The sequence below is a fragment of the Malania oleifera genome, chromosome 2, assembly GCF_029873635.1.
Source record: "Malania oleifera isolate guangnan ecotype guangnan chromosome 2, ASM2987363v1, whole genome shotgun sequence".
NCBI classification, from domain to species: Eukaryota; Viridiplantae; Streptophyta; class Magnoliopsida; order Santalales; family Ximeniaceae; genus Malania; species Malania oleifera.
In genome coordinates this window covers 10,021,022-10,047,014 of record NC_080418.1, presented here as the reverse complement: position 1 = coordinate 10,047,014, position 25,993 = coordinate 10,021,022, and the positions used below count along the sequence as shown (strand labels likewise).

General features: G+C 38.2%; 1 protein-coding gene across 1 annotated transcript; it reads left to right on the top strand.

The window, feature by feature from the left end:
* Positions 1 to 113: 113 nt before the first annotated feature.
* Positions 114 to 3,572, top strand: LOC131147620 (tropinone reductase homolog At5g06060-like). Its single transcript, XM_058097124.1, has 5 exons — positions 114 to 355; positions 472 to 679; positions 2,770 to 2,986; positions 3,079 to 3,185; positions 3,299 to 3,572. Exons 1-5 carry the CDS (start codon positions 192 to 194, stop codon positions 3,482 to 3,484), a joined length of 882 nt encoding a protein of 293 aa, XP_057953107.1. The 5' UTR covers positions 114 to 191; the 3' UTR covers positions 3,485 to 3,572.
* The last annotated feature ends 22,421 nt before the right edge of the window (positions 3,573 to 25,993 follow it).

Below are 25,993 nucleotides of genomic sequence, written 5' to 3'. Positions count from 1 at the left end.
ACATCAATCAACACAGTGTTGGCGCCACATGGGTGAGATCAGGTTCCACTTCCCCACGCAATTACTAAACTATTTATTGTGGTCCCATACTGGCAGTGCGCGAACCTGTCATGGTTCAGACACTGTCCGCGTTTCTCACGAATAGCATTTTTTTGTCCTTATCCCTGCATTTGTCATGCAATTTTCAATTTATGTATCACCGGACACTTGCCTACATAGACTCAGAGAGCGAGAGAGAGAGAGAGAGAGAAATGGCGGATGCAGATGCAAATAGAAGCAGTGGGGGAGAGAAACAGAATAGATGGTCTCTTGAGGGAATGACTGCTCTAGTCACCGGCGGAAGCAAAGGACTCGGGTTTCTTCTTTTCCTCATCATCGTCATCTTCTTCTTCCATTAGGGTTTTGTGTGTATTCGTTTATAGTGTGTGTGTGTGTGTGTGTGTTAATTTAGTACGTGCGTACATGTTGCAGGCAGGCAGTGGTGGAGGAGCTGGCGGGGCTGGGGGCGGCGGTGCACACCTGCTGCCGCAACGAAGCAGAGCTGAACGCATGCCTCCACCAATGGAAGCAGAAGGGCTTCGCGGTCACCGGCTCCGTCTGCGATGTCTCGTCTCCGGCCCAACGCCACAAGCTCATGGAGACCGCCTCTTCCTTGTTCCGCGGCAACCTCAACATTCTAGTTAAGTATGCATATTGTATACATGCACGGGCACCCACGCATATATTATATTAACACAAATTAAAATTTAAAATATAAATTTGACACTCGTACAAATTTAGAAAATTTAAAAAATTAGTTTTTTTATAAATATTAAAAATCAAAAAACAAGTTGGCATTTTGTAATTATTTTTGAAAAATAAAAAATAAAACTATTTCCATAATCAAATAATGCTAAAATTTTTTATTAAATTAAAATGGAAAAGAAAAATTATTTCCTACAACCAAACAAACCCTTATATGAAAAATTTTTTAAATAGTATTTACAAATATGAATTTAAAATTTTGAATTTAAATGAAATTTAAAATAAAATTATATTATATTTTATTTAAATTTATACAAATTCAAATTTAATATCTCCAATAGACAATAAAATAAGTGAATGATTTGGGAGTAGGTGCTTCTTCTTGTTCAATATGCTTAGCCTATCATCTTGTCTTTTGCGCTTCTTTCCTACCAGACAAATCTTATTTTGTTTTATATGGAGATGTCCAATCAATTATAACAATTAATTCTTAATTTTCTAAATATCTTATTATCGAACCACAATTTGTTTAGGGATCGTTTAATATCGTTATCTAAAGTTATAGAAATTGAAGTTAAAAATAAAAGCCAAAAACTAGAAATTGAAACTAAATATCGGAAACAACTACCTACTTTATTAATATTTATAAAATTAAAATAAATTTAATACTTAACTAAAAAAAATATTCATTTTCATCTTTAAATTAAATAATATTATTAAAATATGATTAAAATAATAAAATAATAAACTAACATATATTAAAAATAAAATTTATTATAATTATTTTACGTAATTGTTATAATTTTAAATTTTAATTTACAATAAAAATTTTATTGGATATGACAATTGAAAAATAGTAAAAGTATTTTGTAATTGATTTTATTATTATTATTATTTTTTTTTATTTTTTTTAAATTTATATATTTTTATTTTAATTATATTCAAATTCATATGATTATTTTATTTTTATTTTAATTTAAAAGTGTGTAAAATGAATGGTTTGATTGAAAAGAATTAGTTCTAAATATTAAAATTTTTTACAACAAATTGTCAAAACAACTGAAAATCATAAAATATGATTTTCAATTTTTTTTTTTTTTTTTTGAAAAAAGCTAAAAAAAAAAAATTGAAAACATGCAACACCAATAAAAAAAATTGACAACATAAGCAAACATGTTTTTATTAGTTATGTTTCTTGACTGTTTAAAAATCAAAATAGAAAATTTTTAAAAAAAAAACAATGACACCAAACATACCCTTAATCTCCACTTCTTTACACTATTTGTTTGTAATAAGTTTTATTTTTTATTTTTTTATTTTTTTCCCATGGTTTGATGTTGGATAATTGGGATGAACAAATGGCAATTTGGCTGGTTAGTTACTTCCCACTTGGTTTCTTGATTCTTTCATCATGTGATTATTTTATATTAATAATTTGAAAGTTTAAATTTAAATACTCTTGGCTCTCCTAAATTGAAATCCTAACTTCTTCCTTGTTCATGACATTCAAGTCCGCCATTACACAATAGACTACTGTGCAAGAGACTAAGCATTCATTTTACTTAGTATAGATAATTAGGGCGCATTTGTTTTGATTGCTAGGTTGCACTAAACACTTTTAACTTATTTCTAGTGCAACGTAGTTGTGGAATAAGATTGACTTACAAACAAGTTAGGAGCATCTTAATGCTGAGCCGATTTATACAGTACAACATATAAGGTTGGTTAGTAATTAATTATCGAAAGAATTGTGACTACCCTTTATTTTTTAAAGTTTTTATATTATTTTTTTCATTGAAGATGTTTTGATCTTGTGAGAACGATTCATCTACCTTTTATAGATGCAGCGAGCATGAAATAGAATCCATAGCTAGTCACTTACTCCAGTCCAATCCAATCCTTGACTTTAAACCCCCGCTACTACCACAAAGGGGAGAACTTTAATCTTCGTTTTTGGAGCCTTAAGAACAAGATAGCTCTTTAGGGTGACTAATTCTGCTCCACTTTGGTGCTCGACATATGCAGATAAACAACGTGGGAAAGTACCTTAAAAAGCCAACCGAGGAGTTTACAGCAGAAGACATTTCAACTATAATGTCTACCAACTTTGAGTCTGCCTATCATCTCTCCCAACTCGCCCATCCTCTGTTGAAGGCATCCGGTGCAGGGTGCATTGTCTTTGTGTCTTCTATTGCTGGTCTTGTTGCTGTAGATTTTGGTTCCATTTACGGAGCAAGCAAAGGTATGCTTATTCAGAAATGATAAATTCAGAAAGCCTGACTTCTCTGATAGGTATGCTTATGATGTATAGTTCACTTTGCTATTAACATTCAGGAGCAATGAACCAACTAGCAAGGAATTTGGCATGCGAGTGGGCGAAGGACAATATCAGGAGCAACACAGTCACGCCTGGGCTCATCGAAACTCCCCTTGTTGAGCCTGTAACATACTCCCACCTTGTCAATTTGTTGTGTTTGGAATTGGTGACACTTTTTGAATCGTCCTTAATAGTTTGGTTGCTAAAAGCTAATCTTTTGCGGTGAATTTACTGTAGGTGTTCGCTGAACCAAAAATTTTGAATGGAATTATTGCTCGAAAGCCTCTCAGACGTCCTGGACAACCAAATGAGGTTTCATCATTGGTGGCATTTCTGTGTCTCCCTGCCTCCTCTTATATAACTGGACAAACTATTTCTGTTGATGGAGGATTGAGTGTGAATGGCTTCTTTCCAGAAATGTAATTCCAGTGAAACAAAACAATTTCCTTCTTACAATAATGTTTGTTTTACGAGATGCACTCAAATTAATGTTCATTCTTATTTTTCTTTACTTTTTAAGGGTGTGTTTGTTGAGATTAATTTAAATTAATGCATTCGTGTGTCTTCGTTCATGTATGTGCAAATTCATTATTAAAAAATTAATTGAGATTCATGTATTTAGTTGGGTTCATGAATCTAGATATTCAAGATAGAGAAAAAATGAAATAGTGTATTTGAAAGAAATAATATTTTTATTTCAATGAATGGCAAAGGGAACACATAGACTATACAGAGAGTAGTATTTAAATCGAGATACATAATATAGTTGCAAATTATGAATCTCATAAAGTCGGATTTGATTGTAATTTATATAAGATCTTCAATAAATATTCAACAACGGTCAAAACCATCGATGGTTTGTTACTGAATTACATTTTGCCTAAAATCGTTGAACTATAGACAGAAATGTCAACGGTTTGCTTCATAATTACATTATGTCTGAAACTGTCAAAGTAACCGTCGATGGAATGATCCTCAGTTGAGTCAAAATCATTAATAGAGTGATGAAATCGTCACCGATTTTCGTCGGGTATTAGGACTGACGGATCTGCATGCTGATTAGAATCTTTCTTCTTTGGTGAGAGTTCAAATTCGTTGCCTTGTTGATGTGAATAATCCTTGTTTGTAGGAGTTACTGAATCATCATTTTGGTTTGAATTTATTGACGTGAGAGCTCCAGTATCCCTCAACGTCACTCCATTGATTTCGGCTAGATTGGCGGCTTCATTTGATCGTCTCACGTGTGGTGAGAGTGTCAAGCTGTGATGAGTTTCTAATACCCTCCCGCCAACCTTGCCGGGGTTGGAGGCAATGTTTGTTGCAAAAAAAATGAAGTGCTGACTTAGACATTGATTTTGAATTACAATGACTTAGACATTGATTAACGGTTATGTGAAGAGCACTGAGATTGTCACAGTAGAGGATGGGGGGAGGCGTCATTGTAATTCGAAGGTCCTGCAGGATAAAGGTGATCCAAGTGAGTTCAGCTGCTGTCTTAGCCATGGGTACTCGGCCTTCGTGCTTGATCGTGAAATCGTATGTTGTTTTTTTGGCACACCACAAGAAGAGATTCCCTCCGAGGAATGTACAGTGGCCTGTGGTTGAGTGTCTCGTTGTAGGAAACCTTGCCCAACCTGTATCTGAAAAAGCAACCAGATCAAGTGGAGTGTGTGAAGAAAAATGTAATCCCATTTCAATTGACCCTTTGACATATCGTAGGATACATCAAACCATTTTTAAGTGCATCATCGTGGGAGCATGCATGAATTGTAAGACATAATAAACGCTAAATGAAAGATTACGACGAGTGAGTTTAAGGTATTGTAAAGCGCCAACAAGTCCCTAATAGTAACTAGGGTCTTCCATGAGAGTTTCATTGGAAGGAATTTTTGTTTTAGCTTCAAACAGTGTACTCATGGGCTTACAATCAACCATATTGGAGCATTCAAGGATGGTAAGGACGTAGTGTGATTGAGATTAATGAAGTCTAAGAACCCGACCCTGGATAAGTGTATTAAATAAATGAGAAAAAGAGAAGGAAAATTAAAAAGAAAAAAATTATCGTGCTTGTCGACAAGGCTTCCTTGCTCATCGGCAAAGCCTCTTGTTTAGCTCGGTGACGTGATTCAATAGCTCATTGACGAGGAGATACCGAGAGATTCTAGGAAATTCTAAAATCTCAGGCTCGTCGACGAGGCCACCTTGGCGTCGATGAACTTCCTTTTGCTGCTCGTCAACGAGGACGTCGTCTCGTCGATGAGGCTGACCAGGTCAAAGGCTTATAAATATCTATTTCACTTGCTTAATGAGGAAGAAATCAAAATCCTCTCTCTCTCTAGAACTTGAAAACTTTCTCTCTCTCTCTCTCTCTCTCTCTCTCTTTCTCTCTCTAGGATTTCGGGTTGTCAGTTGCCGAAATCAACGATTCGACGTTACTGCGTGGATAAGGAGAGGAATCTCTACGTTTTTAACGGATCAAAAAGTCGTTTAGAGGTTTGACCCAAAGCTGAGGTAAGGGTCCGATTTCAGTTTCGTTTCGATATATATGTAGTAGTAAGAATTATAATGAAGTATAGTTCTTGGATGTTTTGCTTTTGATGTCTTGGTTCGTAGTTTTGGAGCTGTAGAGTTCGTATTTTGGTATTCAGGAAAAGGTAAAGGGATTCTATTTATATAAGTTATTTTTGAAATCAAGATCAGTAAACCTGTAGTTTACGATCGTATGTATGTTTTGGTTACTTATTTGGAAAAATCTATCGGGTGAAAATGTGGGATTTTCGGGTTATAGTTTTCAGGAAAATTCGGGTTTCAAGTATCATCTCTATTTCTATTGGAAAATCATATGTAGTATAAAACTATAGTATTGAGATGATCATACCTATATTTGTATTAAACTGTATTTCTCGAATTGTAAACAATATGATTTGTTGTATACTCAAATAAGTGTGGAATGAAATGTTGTATGTAAAATGTTTTAGGGTTTGTAAAATAGTTAGGGGCGGCTAATTACCATACGCTGATGGGTATAGGAACATGAGTTCCAAAATTATTCCAGGTTTTATAAATTCAGTTAAGGGCGGCTAATTACCGTACACTGAAGCCATGTGTCAGCTAATTACCGTGGACAAGAGTGTCCGGCTCTATATCCAAGGGTAGGAAATATCACTTGTTTGTTCCGGCTGGTCACCGATGGGTGTGAGTGGACACCATATTAGCATGATATCGCTGTGAGGCTTCGGTTATTACAGGGTATCAGTTGCTTGAGTGTGACAACACTGACCGTATGTTTGGTATCGTATGTACTGGAACTGTATTGTGTTATGTTTTATGTTAAAATAACATTGTATGTCACACACTAATATAACATGCTTTCTTCCTTCCTGAGAGGTGTCTCACCCTGAATATACAAATGTTTTTCAGATCATTCGGGTAGCCAAAACTAGCATCCTAGCATCCGGAAGCGTAGGTGTTGGTTAGTTGCGTTTAGGACCTGTGTAAGTACGGGTTTTGTAACCAGGTTGTCATTGTTGGGTTTTGTAATACCCGGAGTATGTATTGTATTTTGGGAACGTATATTCTAGTTATGTATAGACTCTGGTATGGTATGATGTATGTATAGAAAGAACATTTCCGCTGCGTATTTGATGAGTATGGATATGTATGTGAATGTGTATAGGGTGTACATGTACCTAATAGGGTCGAACCCTCATTCAGTGTAGTATTATGTATGTTTTAATTGATACAGAGACAGATTAGGTTATTATATTCACACTTGGGACCCATCCGCGGGTTCGGGGCGTGACAGCTTGGTACTAGAGCTAAATCAGGTTGTTAGGTCTTGTAGACTTGGTTAGGTGTAACTATGCATACATACCAGAATATAGGATGTAGGAAATGGGTAGAATAGGTCGAGGGTTGTTTTGTTGCTAGACGGGAACTCATTGGTGGTAGGACTATACACGGTTTGATGCAGTTTGATTTTGGCCAGAATCGAAAACCAAACCAAAATTTTCGGTTTTGGGATTTCTGAACCGAAACTGAAACTGAACCGAAATTATGCTTTAATTGAAAATTGAAAATGTGGTGGCTCGGTGGTAGTTTTTTTTACAAAAAAAAAAAAAATAATCTTTATTTTTCATAAAGTTGTTGAAAATTTATTAAGCATTTTAATTTTTTATAGGGACTCATAATTTTAACAAAATAAAATTTGTTGGGCACTTTTAACAAAAATAACCTTTATTTTTCATAAAGTTCTTAAAAATTTATTGAGAATTTTTATTTTCTATAGTGGTTATATGGCTATATTGCATGCTATATTTTTACTAGTCATATTATATATATATCTTATATAAATCAATTTTTTGACTCAGTTTCAACATAAAATCGAAACCGAAACCGAAACCGAAATCGAACATTTTAATTTTTGAAAATCGCAACCAAAATCGAAAACTGAAAAACCAAACCGTTTATGGTTTCGGTTCGGTTTCAGTCTGATTTTCAATTTTTTGGTAATTTTTGTACACCACTAATTGGTGGTGTTCTGTGTTTTTCCTAAAATGACGATTTCTGTAAAATCACAGCAAACCATTAATGGTTTCGTGTCGGTGTGGTAGGACAGGCCTGGACCTATGAGAGCCGTAGTTAACATGATTAGTTTTCAATGATTGTGTTAATTGTGTACGATATAGGAATTCTAACCGATTCCTATCTTACTTTCAGAATGGAGCCCAAGGATAACAACTTGGATAGTGATTCTGAGGGGACTCCGAGTGACGAGTCTCCTTCTGTGCCTCGGGGTTTGACGAGGCAGGTTATGCAGGAGATCGGATGGAGTGTTAGGAGACGTAAGCATTCTCCTAGTGCTATGGGTTGTACTATAGAGAGGTTCACCCGCATGCACCCTCCGACGTTTACAGGAGGACCCGATCCGATAGTAGCAGAGAATTGGGTGTAGAAGACTGAGAAGATATTGGAAGTTCTGCACTCCATCGACCAGCAGAAGGTTCTCTATTCTACCTTTCAGATGGCAAGAGAAGCAGAAAGATGGTGGACAATGGTGAGTCTGCTGGAGAAGTAGAAAGCTTGTCCATCTGGTATGACATGGAGCCGTTTGAAGGAGGTATTTTTCTAAAGATACTTCCTGGCTTCCACCCGTGACGCGAAGGCTGATGAGTTCTCGAGCCTGACTAAGGGAACCCTGATGGTGCAGAGATATGCTGTCAGATATATTGAGTTGTCTCGTTTCGTGCCGTATTTGATCTCGAACGAGTATGAGAAGACTCGGAGGTTCTAGAAAGGTCTGAGGAAGGATATCCGCAGGCTTGTGGGTATGTTGCAGATTCGAGAATTTTCTGTTCTAGTGGGTAAAGCCACCATAGTTGAGACTAACCTCCGGGGGGATGAGGTGGTACTGGAACATGGGAAGAGGCCAGTATCTTCTGGTTCTCAGGCTAGTCTTTGACAATGACAGCAAAAGAAGAATAAGAACTATGGTTTGGGTTATCACCAGAATACCGAGCGGTAGTGTTCTCAGGGGGATTCATCCTCCATACCATGCACCAAGTGCCGTAAATGGCACGATGGTGAGTGCCAGTCGTTCTGGGGTAACTGCTACAACTGTGGCAAACCAAGCCATATATCCTGAAACTGTCAAGCACAGTGGAGGGATATACCTGCACAGAGCCAGAACCGTGGGAGTAATTAGATGCCTCGGGGGAACTATCAGGCAAACACAGCTCTAACGAGGGTGTACTCCCTTACTCCAGCATATGTGGAACACACTGGGAACGTGGTGACAGGTACCATGTTATTGCTTTCGAATATAGCTATTGTTTTATTTGATTCGGGAGCAACTCATTCGTTTATATCTGCTAGTTTTGTGAAACTATATGGGGTTGAAACCCAAGTGATGGATGAATGGTTGTCTGTGGCTACACCAACTGGGAGTGTAACGATCTGTAGTAAGATGTTAGGAAACTACCCAGTGGTTATTTAGGGAAGGCTGCTACTGGGGAACCTAGTAGTGTACGACATATGCGGATTTGACGTCATATTGGGTATGGATTGGCTATTCTCTAGTTATGTGGTAATTGATTTTCGTAGGAAGGTAGTAGTGTTCAGACCTCCTGGGAGCAGGAGTTTGAGTTCGTGGGATCGTTTGTGCGTTTGACGCCATAGATCCTGTCGGCTATGCATGCGAAGAGGTTACTCTTGGATGGATGTCAGGGATACCTAGCTTGTGTGAAGGAACCACCTTGGGATGATCTAAAACTTGAAGATATCCGAGTGGTTAACAAATTTTCGGATGTATTCTCGGAAGACTTACTCGGTTTACCTCCTGATCGAGAGGTGGAGTTCGCTATTGATCTACTGTCAGGTAAGGCGCCGCTTTCTAAGACTCCATACCGGATGGCTCCAGCTGAACTTAGAGGGTTGAAGGAACAGTTACAGGAACTATTAGATAAGGGCTTTATCAAACCTAATGTTTCACCCTGGGGAGCTCCAGTATTGTTCTTGAAGAAGAAGGACGGGTCGATGTGAATGTGCATTGATTACCATGAGATCAACAAGGTAACAGTGAAGAACCAATACCTATTGCCTCGTATAAATGATCTGTTTGACCAGCTGCAGGGAACGCAGGTCTTTTCGAAGATCGATCTACGGTTAAGGTATCGTCAGGTGAAAGTTAAGACTGAAGATGTTCCGAAAACTGCTTTCCGAACCAGATATGGTCACTACGAGTTTCTGGTCATGCCTTTCGGGTTGAATAACACCCCAACAGTATTTATGGACCTAATGAATAGGGTTTTCCATGAGTACCTGGATCAGTTTGTAGTAGTGTTCATCGACAATATTCTGGTATATTCTAAGAGTTCAGAAGAGCACAGAAACCATCTGAAGTTGGTACTTCAGGTTCTACGGGAGAAGAAGTTGTATGCTAAGTTGAAGAAATGTGAGTTCTAGGCCATGTCGTGTCAAAGGGAGGTATCTTAGTTGATCCTAGTAAAATAGAAGCAGTGGTTGATTGGGTGAAATCGAAGAGCATACAGTATGTTCAGAGTTTCCTAGGACTGGTTGGGTATTACCAGCGATTCGTGGAGGGATTCTTTAAGTTATCTGGCCCTCTGAAATGGTTGACAAGGAAGGGTATGAGATTTGACTGGACTGAGGAGTGTGAGCAGAGTTTTCAGGAGTTGAAACACTGACTGGTCACTGTTCCGATTTTAACCATCCCATCTGGGGTTGGTGGTTTTGTGATTTACAGTGATGCATCATTGAAAGGTTTGGGATGTGTGCTGATACAACAAGAAAAAGTAATTGCTTATACTTCTCAACAACTCAAGGCGTACAAGAAGAATTACCCTACACATGATCTGGAGTTGGCGACGGTAGTATATGCGTTGAAGATCTGGAGACACTACTTGTACGGTAAATAGTGTGAGATCTTAATGGACCACAAGAACCTAAAATACTTTTTCACACAGAAGGATTTGAACATGAGTCAGAGAAGGTGGCTTGAATTGATTAAAGACTACGATTGCACCATTAGCTATCATCCGGGGAAAGCTAACATGGTAGCCGATGCATTGAGTCGGAAGTTAGAGCATGCGTCAGTATCTGCAATAGTAGGTCAACATCATATCAGACAGGATCTGGAAAGTCTTGACGTGGAGTTTATGGATGGTAATCATTAGGCTTTCATTACTAGTTTGGTGATCTAGCTGACATTATTTGAGCGGATTAAAGCCGTGAATGCTAATGATACGAAGTTAGTCGAGATTGTAGAGAAAGTGCAGCAAGGGTTGGCTGCTGATTTTAACATCTATGAGGGAGGTGTGCTGAGGTTTGGGACTAGGCTGTGTTTCAAACGATGAGGAGATAAAGAGGACGATCCTGGAGGAGGCGCATCATTCTTTGTATATGGTGCATCCGGGTAGTACTAAGATGTATTGGAATTTGTGCGAGTCCTTTTGGTGGAGTGGTATGAAAAGGGAGATTGCTCCTTTTGTGGAGCAATGTCTAACGTGTCAACAAGTAAAAGCTGAACATCAGAGGCTGGTAGGGCCGTTATAGCCATTGAGTATCGCAGAGTGGAAATGGGAGCATATTTCCATGGACTTTGTACCGGGTTACCACCAGCATTACACGAGCAGAATGTCATCTGGGTAATCATAGACAGGTTGACCAAATCTGCTCACTTTGTACCGATGAAGGTTAGCTACTCTTTGAGTAGGCTAGCAGAGTTGTACTTGCAGGAGATAGTCAGAACGCACGGAGTATCGGTGTTCATTGTTTCAGATCGAGACCCGAGGTTCACTTCTCAATTCTGGAAGAGTTTATAGGAAGCACTGGGGATGGAGCTTACTTTCAGTACAACGTTCCACCCCCAGAGTGATGGACAGTCAGAGAGGAAGATACAGATCTTATAGGATATGTTACAGACTTGTGTGTTATACTTCGGTGGTAGTTGGATTCAGTTTCTACCATTAGTGGAGTTTGCCTATAACAATAGCTTCTAGGCTAGTATCGGGATGGCACCATTCGAGGCATTGTATGGTAGGAGGTTTCGGTCTCCTCTGTATTGGGATGAGGTCGGTGAACGGCAGATATTGGGTCCCAAACTCATACAGAAGGCTTCTGAGAAGGTCAAATTGATCAGGGATAGGATTAAATCAGATTAGAGTCGGCAAAAGAGTTACGTGGATGTCCGCCGTCGTGAGTTGGAATTCGAGGTTGGGACTAAGGTATTTCTAAGAATTGCTCCAATGAAAGGAGTGATGAGATTCGGGAAGAAGGGCAAGCTGAGCCCGAGGTATATCAGACCATTCAAGGTACTAGAACAAGTGGGTCCGGTGACCTACAGGATTGCACTACCCCCAGCGCTTTCAAAGATCCATGATGTGTTCCACATATCCATATTGAGGAGGTACGTGTCGGATCCATCACATGTGATTAGTTACGAATCTTTAGAGATTGGGGATGCTTTGGCGTATGAGGAGATACCCGTTTAGATTCTAGACCGTAAAGTTCAGAAACTGTGTACCAAGGAAATACCGTTAGTGAAGGTACCGTCGCAGAATCACATGGTTAAAGAAGCTTCTTAGGAGTTAGAGATGGAAATACGCCGAAAATATCCACAATTATTCTGAGTAGTAGTTTTGATAGCAGGATCGGTATGGGAATGTATATATATAATATTTTGTTATCGTAGTAATGATGTGTGGTTAATCTCTAAGAGAGTTTTGTAATATTGTGAGCTCTCGATACAGTGTATGTATGTAACCATGGTATTCTTCCGCCATAAGTAAGGGTATGTATGTATTTGGGACGGGACTGCTATGTGGGTGGCCGTCGGCTCTTCTAGAGTTGGGTATATGTTTGGGTATGTAGTTGAGTTGGTAAAGAGAGATTACAAATTTTGAGGACGAAATTTTTGTAAGGAGGGAAGGTTGTAAGAACCCGACCCGAGATAAGTGTATTAACTAAATGAGGAAAAGAGAAGGAAAATTAAAAAGGGAAAATCTACAGGGCTCGTCGATAAGGCTTCCTTGCTCATCAACGAAGCCTCTTGTTTAGCTCAGCGACGAGATTCAATAGCTCGTCGACTACTTCCCTATTATTGCTTCACCTTTCTTTCCCTTGAGCATGTATTCCACTGAATATGAGCAACATACTCAAACAATCTCCACCTTAGCGAATATTCACCCCTTAGGAGAAATACAAAAACCTAACCTGCAGCTCCACCTGAGACAATAGATTGGGACGCCTCCCATCTAGCACCTAGAGACGTTGATCAAGTCCAAGCAATGCTTGAACTTGTCCATTGTAACAGGTTTTGTCAACCTATCAGCTGCATTCTCAGATGTGCGAACTTTATCAAGTAGTAGTTCACCAGAAACAACTAGTTCCCTAATTCTGTGAAATCGTACATCTATGTGCTTTGTCCTCGCATGATGCACCTTGTTTTTTGCCAAATAGATGGCACTCTGACAATCACACTGCAGCTAAACTCCACCTTACTAGATTCCTAGCTCCTTGACCAATCATGTAAGTCACAATGCTTCCTTAACAGCTTCGGTCACTGCCATTTATTCCAATTCAGTAGTAAATAAAGCAACAAGTGACTACACCATGGACCTCTAACAAATAGGTCCTCCCACAAGGGTGAACACATACCCTGTGGTAGACCTCCTGTCATCCAAGTCCCCTGCATAGTCTGCATCCACATAACCTACCACTGAAGGATCGTCTTATTATCTACTGAACATAATGTCATATCCGGTTGTACCTCTTAAGTATCTGAGAATCCACTTGACTGCATCCCTATGCTGTCGACCCATATTCGAAAAGAACTTACTCACCATGCTGACAGCTTGGGCCGGTACGGCTTTGTACATATCATGGCATACATCAGACACCCCACTACACTGGCATAGGGGACCTTTGACATGTCATGGACGTCATCGTCCGTATTTGGGCACTGGGCTGTAGATAGCCTAAAATGATTTCCTAGCGGTATACTCACCATTTTAGCATTAGTCATGCTAAACCTCTCCACCACCTTCTCAACATAGTTGCCTTGAGATAACCACAATCTCCCTGCAGCTCTATCCCTGCGAATCTCTATCCCAAGAATCTTCTTGGCTGCACCCAAATCTTTAATGTCAAACTCTTTACTTAACGGAATCTTCAACTGATTTACCTTTGTTATATTCCTCGCAACAATTAACATGTCATCAACATAAAGTAACAAAAATATGAGTGAATTGTCCTCAAGAATCCTCACATAGACGCAATAATCATACTCACACCTCCTGTAGCTAATCCGGATCATGTAGGAGTTAAATCATTTGTACCACTGCCTTGGAGACTACTTTAGCCCGTAAAGTGACTTCCTCAGTTTACAAACCAAGTGCTCCTATCCAGGTTGGCAAAACCCTTCTGACTGTGACATGTAAATCAGCTCCTCCAAATCATCATGGAGAAATGTTATCTTTAAGTCCATCTTCTCCAAATGCATGTCATAATGCACCACCAATCCTAACACTACCCTGATGGAAGTGTGTCTGACCATAGGGGAGAAGATTTCATTATAATAAACTCATTTCCTTTGCGAGTAACCCTTTACTACCAACCGAGCATTGAACTTCTCTCTTTCTTTTTCTAAAACCACTTCTTTCTTCCTGTACACCCTCTTGCATCCTATCACCCTCTTCACCTTAGGAAGCTCCACCTGTAATAACCCGGAAAAAAAAAATCGGCGGCGGTTTTCTGAAGTAAGGACAAAACCGGCGACGATTATATGGAATTATCGCGGGTTAGTAATGGGTTAAACGGTAAAAGGGTTGGTTAAAGAGAAAACTGGCGACAAAATTTTGAGGGGCTAAGAAAATCAGCTACGGTTTTCTCTGCAAAGGTGACTATAAAGAAAGTCTTGCAGGTGATTTTCAAATAAAATCAATTTCTTTCTTCATTCTCTATGAAACCCTATGATTCTTCCCTCATATTTCTTCGATTCTTGCTCCATTAAGGTATGTTTTGATGATCTAGAACCACCATGAGATTCATGGGATCATTCTCTACAAGGCTAGCGGAGCAGATCGTTGATTTGGGGTTTTGGGGCACCATTCCAAAATCAGGGGAAGTGAGATATTTTAGAGTTTTATTGTTAGGTTAAGGTATATTGAACCTAGGAAGTGTTATATGAACGTGGTTTGGGGATTTGAGTTGATAAATTAGGGTTTTTGATTCAGGGTTCGAGTAAGTGCTGCAGATATATTTTCGGGATCCCTATTGGCATAGTTCAAGAACACAGGTAAGGGAGAATATATATTAAACCAGATTTTATGAATTAAAAGGATAAATAGATTATATAATGTATATATGTACATGTTTCCGTATGGGTTTAAAATGCCAACCGTTTAAATTATAATTTCTGTGCCTAGGGCTGTTTTATTAGATATGTATTTGTGAAAATGGACAGATGAAAGTGAAAGATTTTTCAAGATAATTATGTAGGAAATTAAAGATATATTTTCAATATATGAACGATAAATGAGGGTTAGCTTATTTTATAGAAAATGTTTGGAATATACTGTTTAATTGTGTGGCATGAGTAAAATGGAAATTCTATGTTTAATTATGTTATATGTATGAAATGTAGGTTAACAGGAAATGCAATAAGAATGAAAATGTGTTATGAATTATACTGCATGTAATTGTTAATTCAACCATGGATAAATGATGAACAACTGAAAGGAGCTGTAGTAGCAGAATAGCGCATATCTATGTGGACTAATTGATGAATAGCTTAAAGGAGCAGTAGTAGCAGAATAGAGCATATCTATATGGACTAACTAATGTACAGCTGAAAGGAGTTTGTAGTAATGAATGCATAAAATGAAATGGAAATAATGAAATGGAAATAATGAAATGAAAGGCGAATGAGATGGAAATGAAATGTGAAATGTGAACAATGTAAAATGGGAAAGAGCCACGTAAAGTGAAATGCTACGAAATGTCAAAGTTAAGAATATGAACAGATTAGAAATACAGAATAAATGACAGATAGAGTAATGTATTATTGTAGTATCAGTATTCATGCTAGTATAATATATATTTATATGGGTGGGGCAAACTCTTCGCTCGAGAGCTTTCTGAGAAAGGCAAGTGCCCTAGTAGGTATCAGATGTAGCAGTAGGCTGCATAACGTATTAGGGCAGAGGGAAATTACTTGTATGGACGGGTAAATTTTCTTATTCTTGGAAGCCTTTGCTAGTAAACCTTTGAATGAACTGTGTGAGTACGAGATTACTCTTTCACTTGAGGGCTTACTGAGTAAGATAAGTGCACTGATATGCTTTAATTGTTATCATTGGTTGCCTGAGGTAATAGAGCAAAGGGGTGCTACTTGTATGGGCGGGTAATCACCCTAATCCTTAGGTATTCTCATAGGTAAAATACCTTGCATGTGTTTGATCAGGCTTAGGAAAGGATTTTAAAAATTATGATAATGATATGCAAATGATGAATACATATACATGTGTTATTTACAAACCTCATGTTGGCTACGCACTGATTTAATATATTGTTTCTTCCCTTACCGAGATGTGTCTCACTCGAATACAAATTTATCTTTTTTAAGACCTCCACATGATCGAGCTTAGAGAGCTTAGGATTGTTCTAACATTTTTGGTTATAGAAAGGAAAAGAGAATAAACTTTAATGATACTTTTGGGATGTATAAGTTTTATGTTTTATGTTTTAAGTCTTCTAAGTTGTGAATACTGGAAGTTGTAGATTATGTTTTTGGAGATACGTATATATGTAGATATAGGTGGTTGAATGGTTTATTTTAAATATAGATAGATGTAGAAATCTCTGGTATTATATTGGGTGAGGATTGTAGTTATGTTTTCTGCTGCGTAGTTGTTAATGGAATAACAGGTATAGGAAAATGGATTACGTGGCACCCGAGTTTCCCTAGGCGGGTTTGGGGCGCCACAGAGCATGATTTAAGTAGAATAACGCGTCGGGCCCTATTTTCAGGTTTGGGGTGTTACACCACCAATTCTCACATCTGGTTCTTATGCAGTGATTCTATATCCTCCACCATAGTGCCCATCCAACTGCTTTTTCTCTTGACTGTGCACTACCTCCCGAAAGGTAGTAGAATCCCTGCTACTAGTGATAAGTGCATAAGACACCAAATCATCAAAATTGTACTTGGGCGGTGGCCGAATAGTGCATCTGGGTCTATCTACGGCTATGCTGTGATGTTGCTAGTTTCCCAAATTAGAACTCCCTACATCCTAACCACTGTCATCTTCGCCTTGAATCTTTAACTCCACCTGCACCACACTCTCATTGCTGCTGTAGTTTTCTGGTACCTATTTCTCTTTTTCTCCTTGAGTACGCTGCAACATAGTTTTCTTATAAAAAACAACATCTCTACTGATCACCACTTTGTTTGTCACTTGATCACATAGCTTGATCCTTTTACCCCTTTATGATATCTCAGAAAGATGCACCGTTTAGAATTTGCCTCAAGTTTTTATCTATCCTCACTAAGAACGTGCACATAGGCAGGACACCTAAATACTCTCAAATTGGAGTAGTCTACCCTTTTACCTACCCATCTTGTGATGCCCTTGGTAATTGATTGACCAAGAAACAAGTCATACTCACTGCCTCGGCCCAGAAATTCTTAGCAAGCCCTGCATTCAACTTGAGAGACTGAGCCCTTTCAGTCAGGGTTTGGTTCATCCTTTCCGCCACATTATTTTGTTATGGTGTCTTGCGCACTATAAAATGTCTCCTTATGCTATGCCGCTCGCACAACTCTATGAAACTCAAATTTATGTACTCAATGTCATTGTCTGACCTGTGGCACTTAATCTTTCTCGCAGTCTAGTTCTCCACCTCAGCTTTCTACAATTTAAACTTGACAAACGTCTCTGACTTGTGCCGCATGAAGTACACCCAGACCTTTCGTGAGTAATCATCAATGAAACTCATGAAGTACATATGCCCTCCTCATGATGCTGCTCTCTATAGCCCCCAAACATCTGAATTAATATAGTCTAGTATTCCCTCTATCTTATGCATGGCTGCCATGAACTGGGTCCTATTATGTTTCCTAAGCACACAGCATCTACAGAAATCTAGCTTGCATGATTTGACCTCCTTCAAAAGATTTCTCTTGTGATTTTTCACCCATATGCCCTAATCGTATATGCCACAAGACAGGGCTATTCAAAACAGGCCATAAATTTTATATTAAATTCCCACGGTAATTTGAATTAATGCGAAAATGTTCCCATCATTCACTAAATTGGAAGAAAATTACCCTCATAATTATTGTTATTAATATAATGTACAGTACAAAAAATATACAAAATAGTAGTATCATTACATATTCAAGGGTGTTGTAAACTCGTAATCTTATTGACATAGTGTCGGCATATTTATATTGTGTAAACAATAATATTCATATTTCATTAGATTTAATGAATCAAAATTTTCAACATGAAAATTTTACTTAGATTTAATGTACTTAGATGTTTAAGTAAAGATATAAGGACTAAAATTATTCTTACCAAATAACACATTTTCTATTTTGTAATTTCACGCTAACTTAAGTATTAAGATTGTGTTTGGTATGACAAATTTTTGGTGTTGAATAATTTAAATTTTTATAAAATCATATAATTTTATACAAAGTTTTGTTTTTAGATATATACAAATTTAAATCCAAAGTTAGAAATTTTAAGCTCTCAAAAGTGTGTTAAGAATTAAATGATCAAAATTTCAAGATGAACACCTACGCTTTCTTTTCTTGATAAAAATTTATTTTGTTAATTTGAAATCTACGTATAAATTTTTTAAAAAAATTAATACAAATTAAAAAATATATTTTATTTAGAGGCATTCACATACATGTTAGAAGTCAAAAATAATAAAGTATTACAGAACTACTTTTCCGTAGCCTCTTGTGATTTGTCTCACTCTCCTAGCCATGAGCTGGCCAGCTCATGACAAAATAATTTAAATTACAATATTTCTGCAAAAAATAATTACTATATTTTTTATATTTATATTTATTTATAAAGAAGTAGAAAAAATGTTGATCCACAATTATTATCCAAAATATTTTATTGTTTAAATCAATAACAAGCTTTTTATTTTAAAATTTTATTAAACCATCTATTTGTCTCTAAATAATTAAAAATGTAAACAAAGAAAAAATCTCTCACACACAAAATCGTTGCCAAAAGAAGTCCAAACTGCAGTGCAAAATCTCGTGAGTCTCCTCAAACCCTAAACCTCCCACAAGAAAGATGTGGTTGGACTTTACGCACTCACCCTCTTTGAGATTGAAGAAGTTCTCCCCTTTTTTGTTTTTTTTTTCAATTGGTTTCTCTTGTCAGTGTGCCCTACTAATTGGTAGCCTACGTTGAGTGGACTCTTAAACAATAATAATAATAATAATACCTTAATTGAGTTCGCTAAAAGCAAAGTTGGATTTTGGTGAGCGCAAAATCTTAGATTGGATCCTCACATGTGATTTATATGGTGAATTACTAGTGGAGGTGTCAAAATAGGTTCAAGCCTGATAAATAACCCGTGACCTGTCTATTTAAATCAAGTTTGGGTTTTATACAAGTTAATCCATTTATAAACAGATTAATCTAGACTCGACTCGTTTATGAAACGGGTTAGGCAGATTTGGGTCGGGTCACCAACCAGGTGACCCATTTATGACCCGTTTAAAAAAATGGTGTTATATATATATCATTTTATATGAAATATTTAAAAATATTTAAAATAAATAAATTATACTTTTTAAACAGATGATTCGTTTATGATCCATTTGTTAAATGGACGGATTTGAGTTTACATAATAGTCATCTGTTAATATTAAACGGGATCAACCTGAATCCGAACTTGTTTAACCCTAACACGTTTATGATCTGCCCGAACCTGACTCGTTAACCCGTTTTGCCACCCACAATTACTAGGGATACGTCAATGAACAGGTGATAATGCTTTTATTCCCCAATTTGATGTCATTTATAATAATAAATACTATTGTTATTAAAATATTTAAAAGAAATCATAGTGATGGGGGTTTTAGGGCTAATTAGAGTAGATATAATTTAGGGTCAAATTCACTAGGGTGAAGAATGGTGGGCATTGCAATAATTAAGATCTTATTGTGCCAGGTTATGTATGGTGGATGATGCATGATGATCACACACTACACAAGTATGGTGATGTCAGCTTGATTTTATTGTAGGAGTGTTTTTTTATTGGGTCTGAGTTAAAGGATTTTGTTTCAGAAAAAATATGAAGAAAATTTATTATTTATTTTTATGAAACATTATTAAAATAAAATTTTATTATAATATTAATAAAAATTATGAAAAATTGAAGCATGAGAAAGTGAATTTCATTGTGTTTTTTTTTTTTTTTTTTTTTTAAGATCCATTTGTATTAAGGGTGTACAAAAGTTACCGAAAAATATACCGAAATCAGACTGGAATCACAAGCGGTTCGGTTTTTCGGTCTTCGGTTTCGTTTTCAGTTTCCAAAATATAACATTTTTGGTTTCGATTTCTACATTTAACCGAACCGTAACAATTGAAAACCGATTTTTAAATAAAAGAATATATATATATATATATATTAATATAATTACTTAATATATATGGGTTGGGGACCAGGGAGTTGTGGACTAGGGTTTCATTTTTGGATTTCAGATTTAGAATTTGGGATTTCAATTCACTGCTCCTCCTGTGGATCTGCTCTCTCACTAATGTTGACTTTGCCTCTCTCTCGCCGAAGCAGCGACGCCAACTCTTCCTCTCTCTCGCCAAAGCAGCAATGCCAACTTTGCCTCTCTCTCGCTGACGCAAGAACGCCGACTTTGCCTCTCTCTTGCCAACGCAGCGACACCGACTCTGCCTTATTAAAAATAAATGTTAAATATTTTGAAAATCGGTTGAAAACTTAAAAAAATCTAACCAAACCGTAGAATATTCAATTTCCCATGGAATAACACATTCAGTTCAATTTCGGTTTCAGTTCGGAAAGTTCAAAACCAAAATTTTTGGTTCAATTTTCGATTTTGCCCATTACTGAACCGAGCGGAACCGAATACACCCCTAATTTGTATTAAAGAGTGTGTTTGGAAAAAAGAAAAGAATTTACTTTTCATTGTTTTTCTCTGTATATGACCATATAGTATTAAAAATATAAACTTAGTCCAACAGGAATAAAAATTAAGTAAATCAAATCTCAATTTATTTTAATATGAATAAAAATTATAAAAATTTATAATTTTATTTTTATAAATATAATCAAAGCGGAGGTATAAAAAAGTCAAACTTAAAATCTAGGACATCTATGGGATATTTGTAGCTATTCTAACAATTTATAGTGAAGATAATTAAGATGTATGAATTAGCAATAGCAATATTTAATATGGTATTTATTTATTCAAAAAAATGTTGCTTTAAATAATTGACCATAATTAAAAAATGCTGCCGTCTAAAATCATTTTTAAAATTTTTAAAATGTGCTTATAATTTTCAATTTTTTATTAATCATTAAAAGCTTATAAATCCAAAATAATAATATAATTATCAATAATGCTATACCAATTACCATTCAAACATCACACTTGTACTCATTATTTTATATAATTTACACTCTCTCTCTCTCTCTCTCTCTCTCTCTCTCTCTCTCTCTCTCTCTCTCTCTCTCTCTCTCTCTCTCTATTTATATATATATATATATATATGTATAAAACATACCATTAAAAGTAAATATGTGTTATAAAAATGTAAAAAATAAATAGAGACGAGACCGAAATTTTATGTGTTTCGGCTATGCCTACTCCATAGGTGATGGGATCAAAACTTCACTATCATGGGAGGAATTACAACAGTATATGAAACCGGCATTTTACAAGATATATTTATCCACTACAAGAAATAAGGGTATTAGTGATGGTTTTAAACCATCACTAATACTCAAAAAATCGTCACTAATACTATTAGTGACGGTTCTCTCAATATTAGTCACAGTTCTAACTTTGTCACCATATCTGCGGATACTAATACTTATTAGTGACGAAATATTCAAACTGTCAATAATAGTGGAGTATTAGTTACAGAAAAGAACTGTCACTAATAGCCTACGATAGTCACTATAAAATTGCACATATGGTCGGCTTAACTTCGTCACTAAATCGCACGTATTAGAGACGGATTTAATAACCGTCACTAATATGATTGTAGTAGTGATGTAAGAACTCGAATTGCGAGAAACGGAATTCTGCGGACTTCGTCGACGAAGCCATCATTCGTCAACGAAGGTAGAAGGCTTTTTGTCGACGAAATTCAGAGCTTCGTCGACGAGAAAAAAGCCGAGAGGTCTGGGAATTTGGAAATATCAGACTTCGTCGACGAGGCCACCGATTCGTCGACGAAATTGGGCCGGGTCAAGGGCTATAAAAGGGAAATTTCATTTCTTCTTCATTAAGAAAACTTTATATATATATATATATATCTCTCTCTCTCTCTAAACCTCTCCCTACTCTCTTTCTCTCTAGATTTCTTCACCGATCGTTGTTAGAATCGAGAAATGGAAGTTACCATGAGGATCGTGGAAGGATTCTCTACAACTTCTACGGATCAGAATCTCGTTTCGGAGGTTTTCGAGTTTTGGTGAAAAATCAAGGTAAGGCTCGGTTTTCAATTCTGATCAGGTAGTTTTGTAGGTATCAGTCTTGTGAGTATTTTCTGTACTGTAATTTGTAAGTTTTGGAACTCGGTTTGCTGTTTAGGAGCCTTGGAGTTCGGGATTTGCTTTCGGGGTTAAGGTAAGGGGAAACTGTGTTATATTGGTTATTTTTGAAATCGAACTCGGTGGAACTGTGGTCCACAATCATGTGTGTGTTTTGGCTACTCATTTGGGGGGGATCTAATGAGTGAAACTATGGGTTTTTCATTATTGCAGTTTTGGGAAAAAGGGGGCGACGGGCTGAATCTCGGGTTTTGTTGAAAACCGTGTATATGTATGATTTATACTGTAATATTGGGATAGTCGTGCCTTGACTTTGTTTAAACTGTATTTTTTTGGAAAACCATGATTTAGATTACCAAATGAGTGTGATTTATTTAGTTATATGAGCATGCATGTGTGTGTGATATGCGAAATTGCTTATGGGACCGCGATTCCAATGATTCCAGGGACTGAGAGTGACCGACTCTATATCCGAGGGCATGTGTTTATCGTCTGCCACGTAGGCAAAAGTGACTGGCTCTATATCCAAGGGCGTGAGCCTATTTCGGCAGATCAGGCCAAAGGGTGTGGATCCACCAGTTAGCACTGGTACGATGCCATGGGAGTCAAGGACTAGCCATGTGCCAGTGGCACCGTGCTTTGCGAGTTGGCTACAGGCCAACGCCGAAATGTCAGACCGACTTTTGGGCTGAAGGGTGTGACGACACCGGGTTTCTCATCATGTGTGTGTATTGTGACGGGGCTGCGTATAAATGGCCGCCGTATATGTGCATGAACGCACTGTGTAAATTAGTACTGGATTTACATTTAACTGTGTATGTTGCATCAAGATAACACTCAAATGCCACACACCGATATAACATGTGTTCTTCCTTACTGAGAGGTGTCTCACCCCTGCTGTACGTACATTTTTACAAGTCCTTCGAGTAACTGGAACTAGCATCCTGGTGTAGGGAGCGTAGTGGCTGGTATACTGCGTTAGCGCTTGGGTAAGTGCTAGGACTGTAGTTTTGTTGGGTTGCCATTTTGTGTTGTATTTGGGTACCTAGTTTGTACGTTTGGATGGAGAGCTGTGTTTGGCACTTGTATAGACTCTGGTATGGTACTGCATATGTTGATATAGAATGACTTTTTCCGCTGTGTATATGTTTGTGATTGAATGTATTTAGGGTGCCTGAGAACCCCATAGGGTTGGACCCTCATCCGGTGTACTATATCTGTGATGATTTATATAATACAGGGACAGGTTAGGTTACATTCTCACCTTTGGGTCCCATTTCGGGGTTTGGGGCATGACAGCTTGGTATCAGAGCTAACCAGGTTACTAGATCTTATAGACTTGGTTAGGCTTAGTTATGAGTACATACCAGAGTATAAGATATGGATATGGGTAGAATTGGTTGAGAGTTGTTCGGTTGCTAGACCAGGAATTGTCAACTGTATTCCGTGTTTTTATTGGGATGACGATTTCAGTAAAAACAGGGCAGATCATTGATGACTTTCGTGTCGGTGTGATAGGACAGACCTAGACCTGGCAGGGAGTGGTTAACACGGTTAGTGTAGATCATTGTGTTAACTGTATCTGTTGTAGGGATACTGATAGATTCCTATTGTGTTGTAGAATAGAGCCCAAGGATAATAACCTGGGAAGTGGCTCCGAGGAGACTGCGAGTAATGAGTCTCCTTCTGTGTCTCGAGGTTTGACAAGGCAGGTATTGCGGGAGATCGGGCGAAGTGTGAGGAGATGCGAGTGCTCTTCTACTGCTGCGGGGTGCACCATTGAAAGGTTCACACGCATGCATCCTCCGAATTTCTCTAGAGGACCTAACCTGACGGTAGAAGAGGATTGGATGGAAAATACTGAGAGGATCTTGGAGGTCCTGCACTGCACGGATAGGCAGAGAGTTCTTTATGCCACATTCTAGCTGTCTAGGGAGGTGAGTCGATGGTGGACTGCAGTGAATCTGCTGGAGAGGCAGAGAGCTGGTCCTGAGGAGATGACGTGGAACCGTTTCAAAGAGGTATTCTTTGACAGATTCTTCCCGGCTTCAGTACGCAATGCGAAGGCAGATGAGTTTTCTGCGCTAACTCAGGGGAGTATGACGGTGTAGGGATACGCAGCACGGTACGTAGAGCTGTCCCATTTTACACCATGTATGATCTCGAGCGAGTATGAGAAGACTCTGAAGTTCGAGAAGGGTTTGAGGAAGGATATTCGCAGACTGGTGGGTATGCTTCAGATTCGTGAGTTCTCGGTGTTGGTGGATAAGGATACGGTGATCAAGAGTGGTATCTGAGAGGATGAGGCGGATCAGGAATTGAGGAAGAGGACAGTACCTTCTGGTTCTCAGATAGGATCTTGTCAGGGATCGTGGAAGAAGATGAGCAAGGGCTTGGGTTACCGTCAGAATGCCGAGCGCCAGGACTCTCAGGGGATCCAGACGAGTGGTCGTTGTATCAGATGCCACAGGCGGCACGAGGGTGAGTGCCGGTCATTTAGAGGTAGTTGCTACAACTATGGCCAGTCAGGCCACAAGTCTCGTGATTGTCGAGCACCGAGGCGAGATTTTCCTGCAGTAAGTGGGGACCGAGGGAGCAATCAGATATCTCAGGGAACCATTTATACAAATACAGATCCGGCCAGAGTATACTCCCTTACTCCAGCGGACGCTGAGCATGTAGATAACGTGGTGACAGGTACCTTATTACTGCTTTCGAATAAAGCTTCTGTTTTGTTTGATTCGGGTACAACCCATTCCTTTGTGTCTATGAATTTTGTGGGACGGCATGGGGTTGAGACTCGAGATATGAATGAGGTGTTAATTGTTACTACACTATCTGGGAGTGTATGTTTCTGTAGGAAGATGTGGGTAGACTGCCTAGTGGAAATTCAGGAGAAGCCGCTACCAACGAAACTTATGGTATTCGATATGTCAGGGTTTGATGTTATTCTGGGGATGGATTGGTTGTTCTTCAGTTATGTCGTGATTGACTGTCGTAGGAAGGTAGTAGTTTTCAGACCTCCTGGGGAGCAAGAGTACGAATTCATGGGATCGTGTGTGCGTTCAGTGCCACAGATTCTGTTGGCATTACAGGCGAGGAGGTTACTCTTGGACGGATGTCAGGGGTACCTAGCTTGTATGGAGGAATCGCCGTGGGATGAGTTAAGACTCAAGGATATTCAGGTAGTCAGCGAGTTCCTGGATGTGTTTCCATATGATTTACCCGGTTTACCTCCAGACCGTGAGGTGGAGTTTGTGATAGAGTTGCTGCCTGGTAAGGCACCGATCTCTAAAGCTCCGTATCGGATGGCTCCAATGGAACTTTGAGAGTTGAAGGAGCAGTTGTAGGAATTACTGAACAGGGGATTCATTCGACCTAGTGTTTCGCCCTAGGGAGCTCCAGTATTGTTTGTGAAGAAGAAAGACAGGTCGATGCGGATGTGCATTGATTACCGTGAAATTAACAAGGTAACTGTGAAAAATCGCTATCCTTTACCTCGTATAGATGATCTTTTTGACTAGTTGCAGGGGACGCGGGTCTCTTCAAAAATCAACTTGCAGTCAGGATATCATCAGGTGAGGGTTAGAGCGGGGGATGTAGCGAAGACTGCTTTCTGAA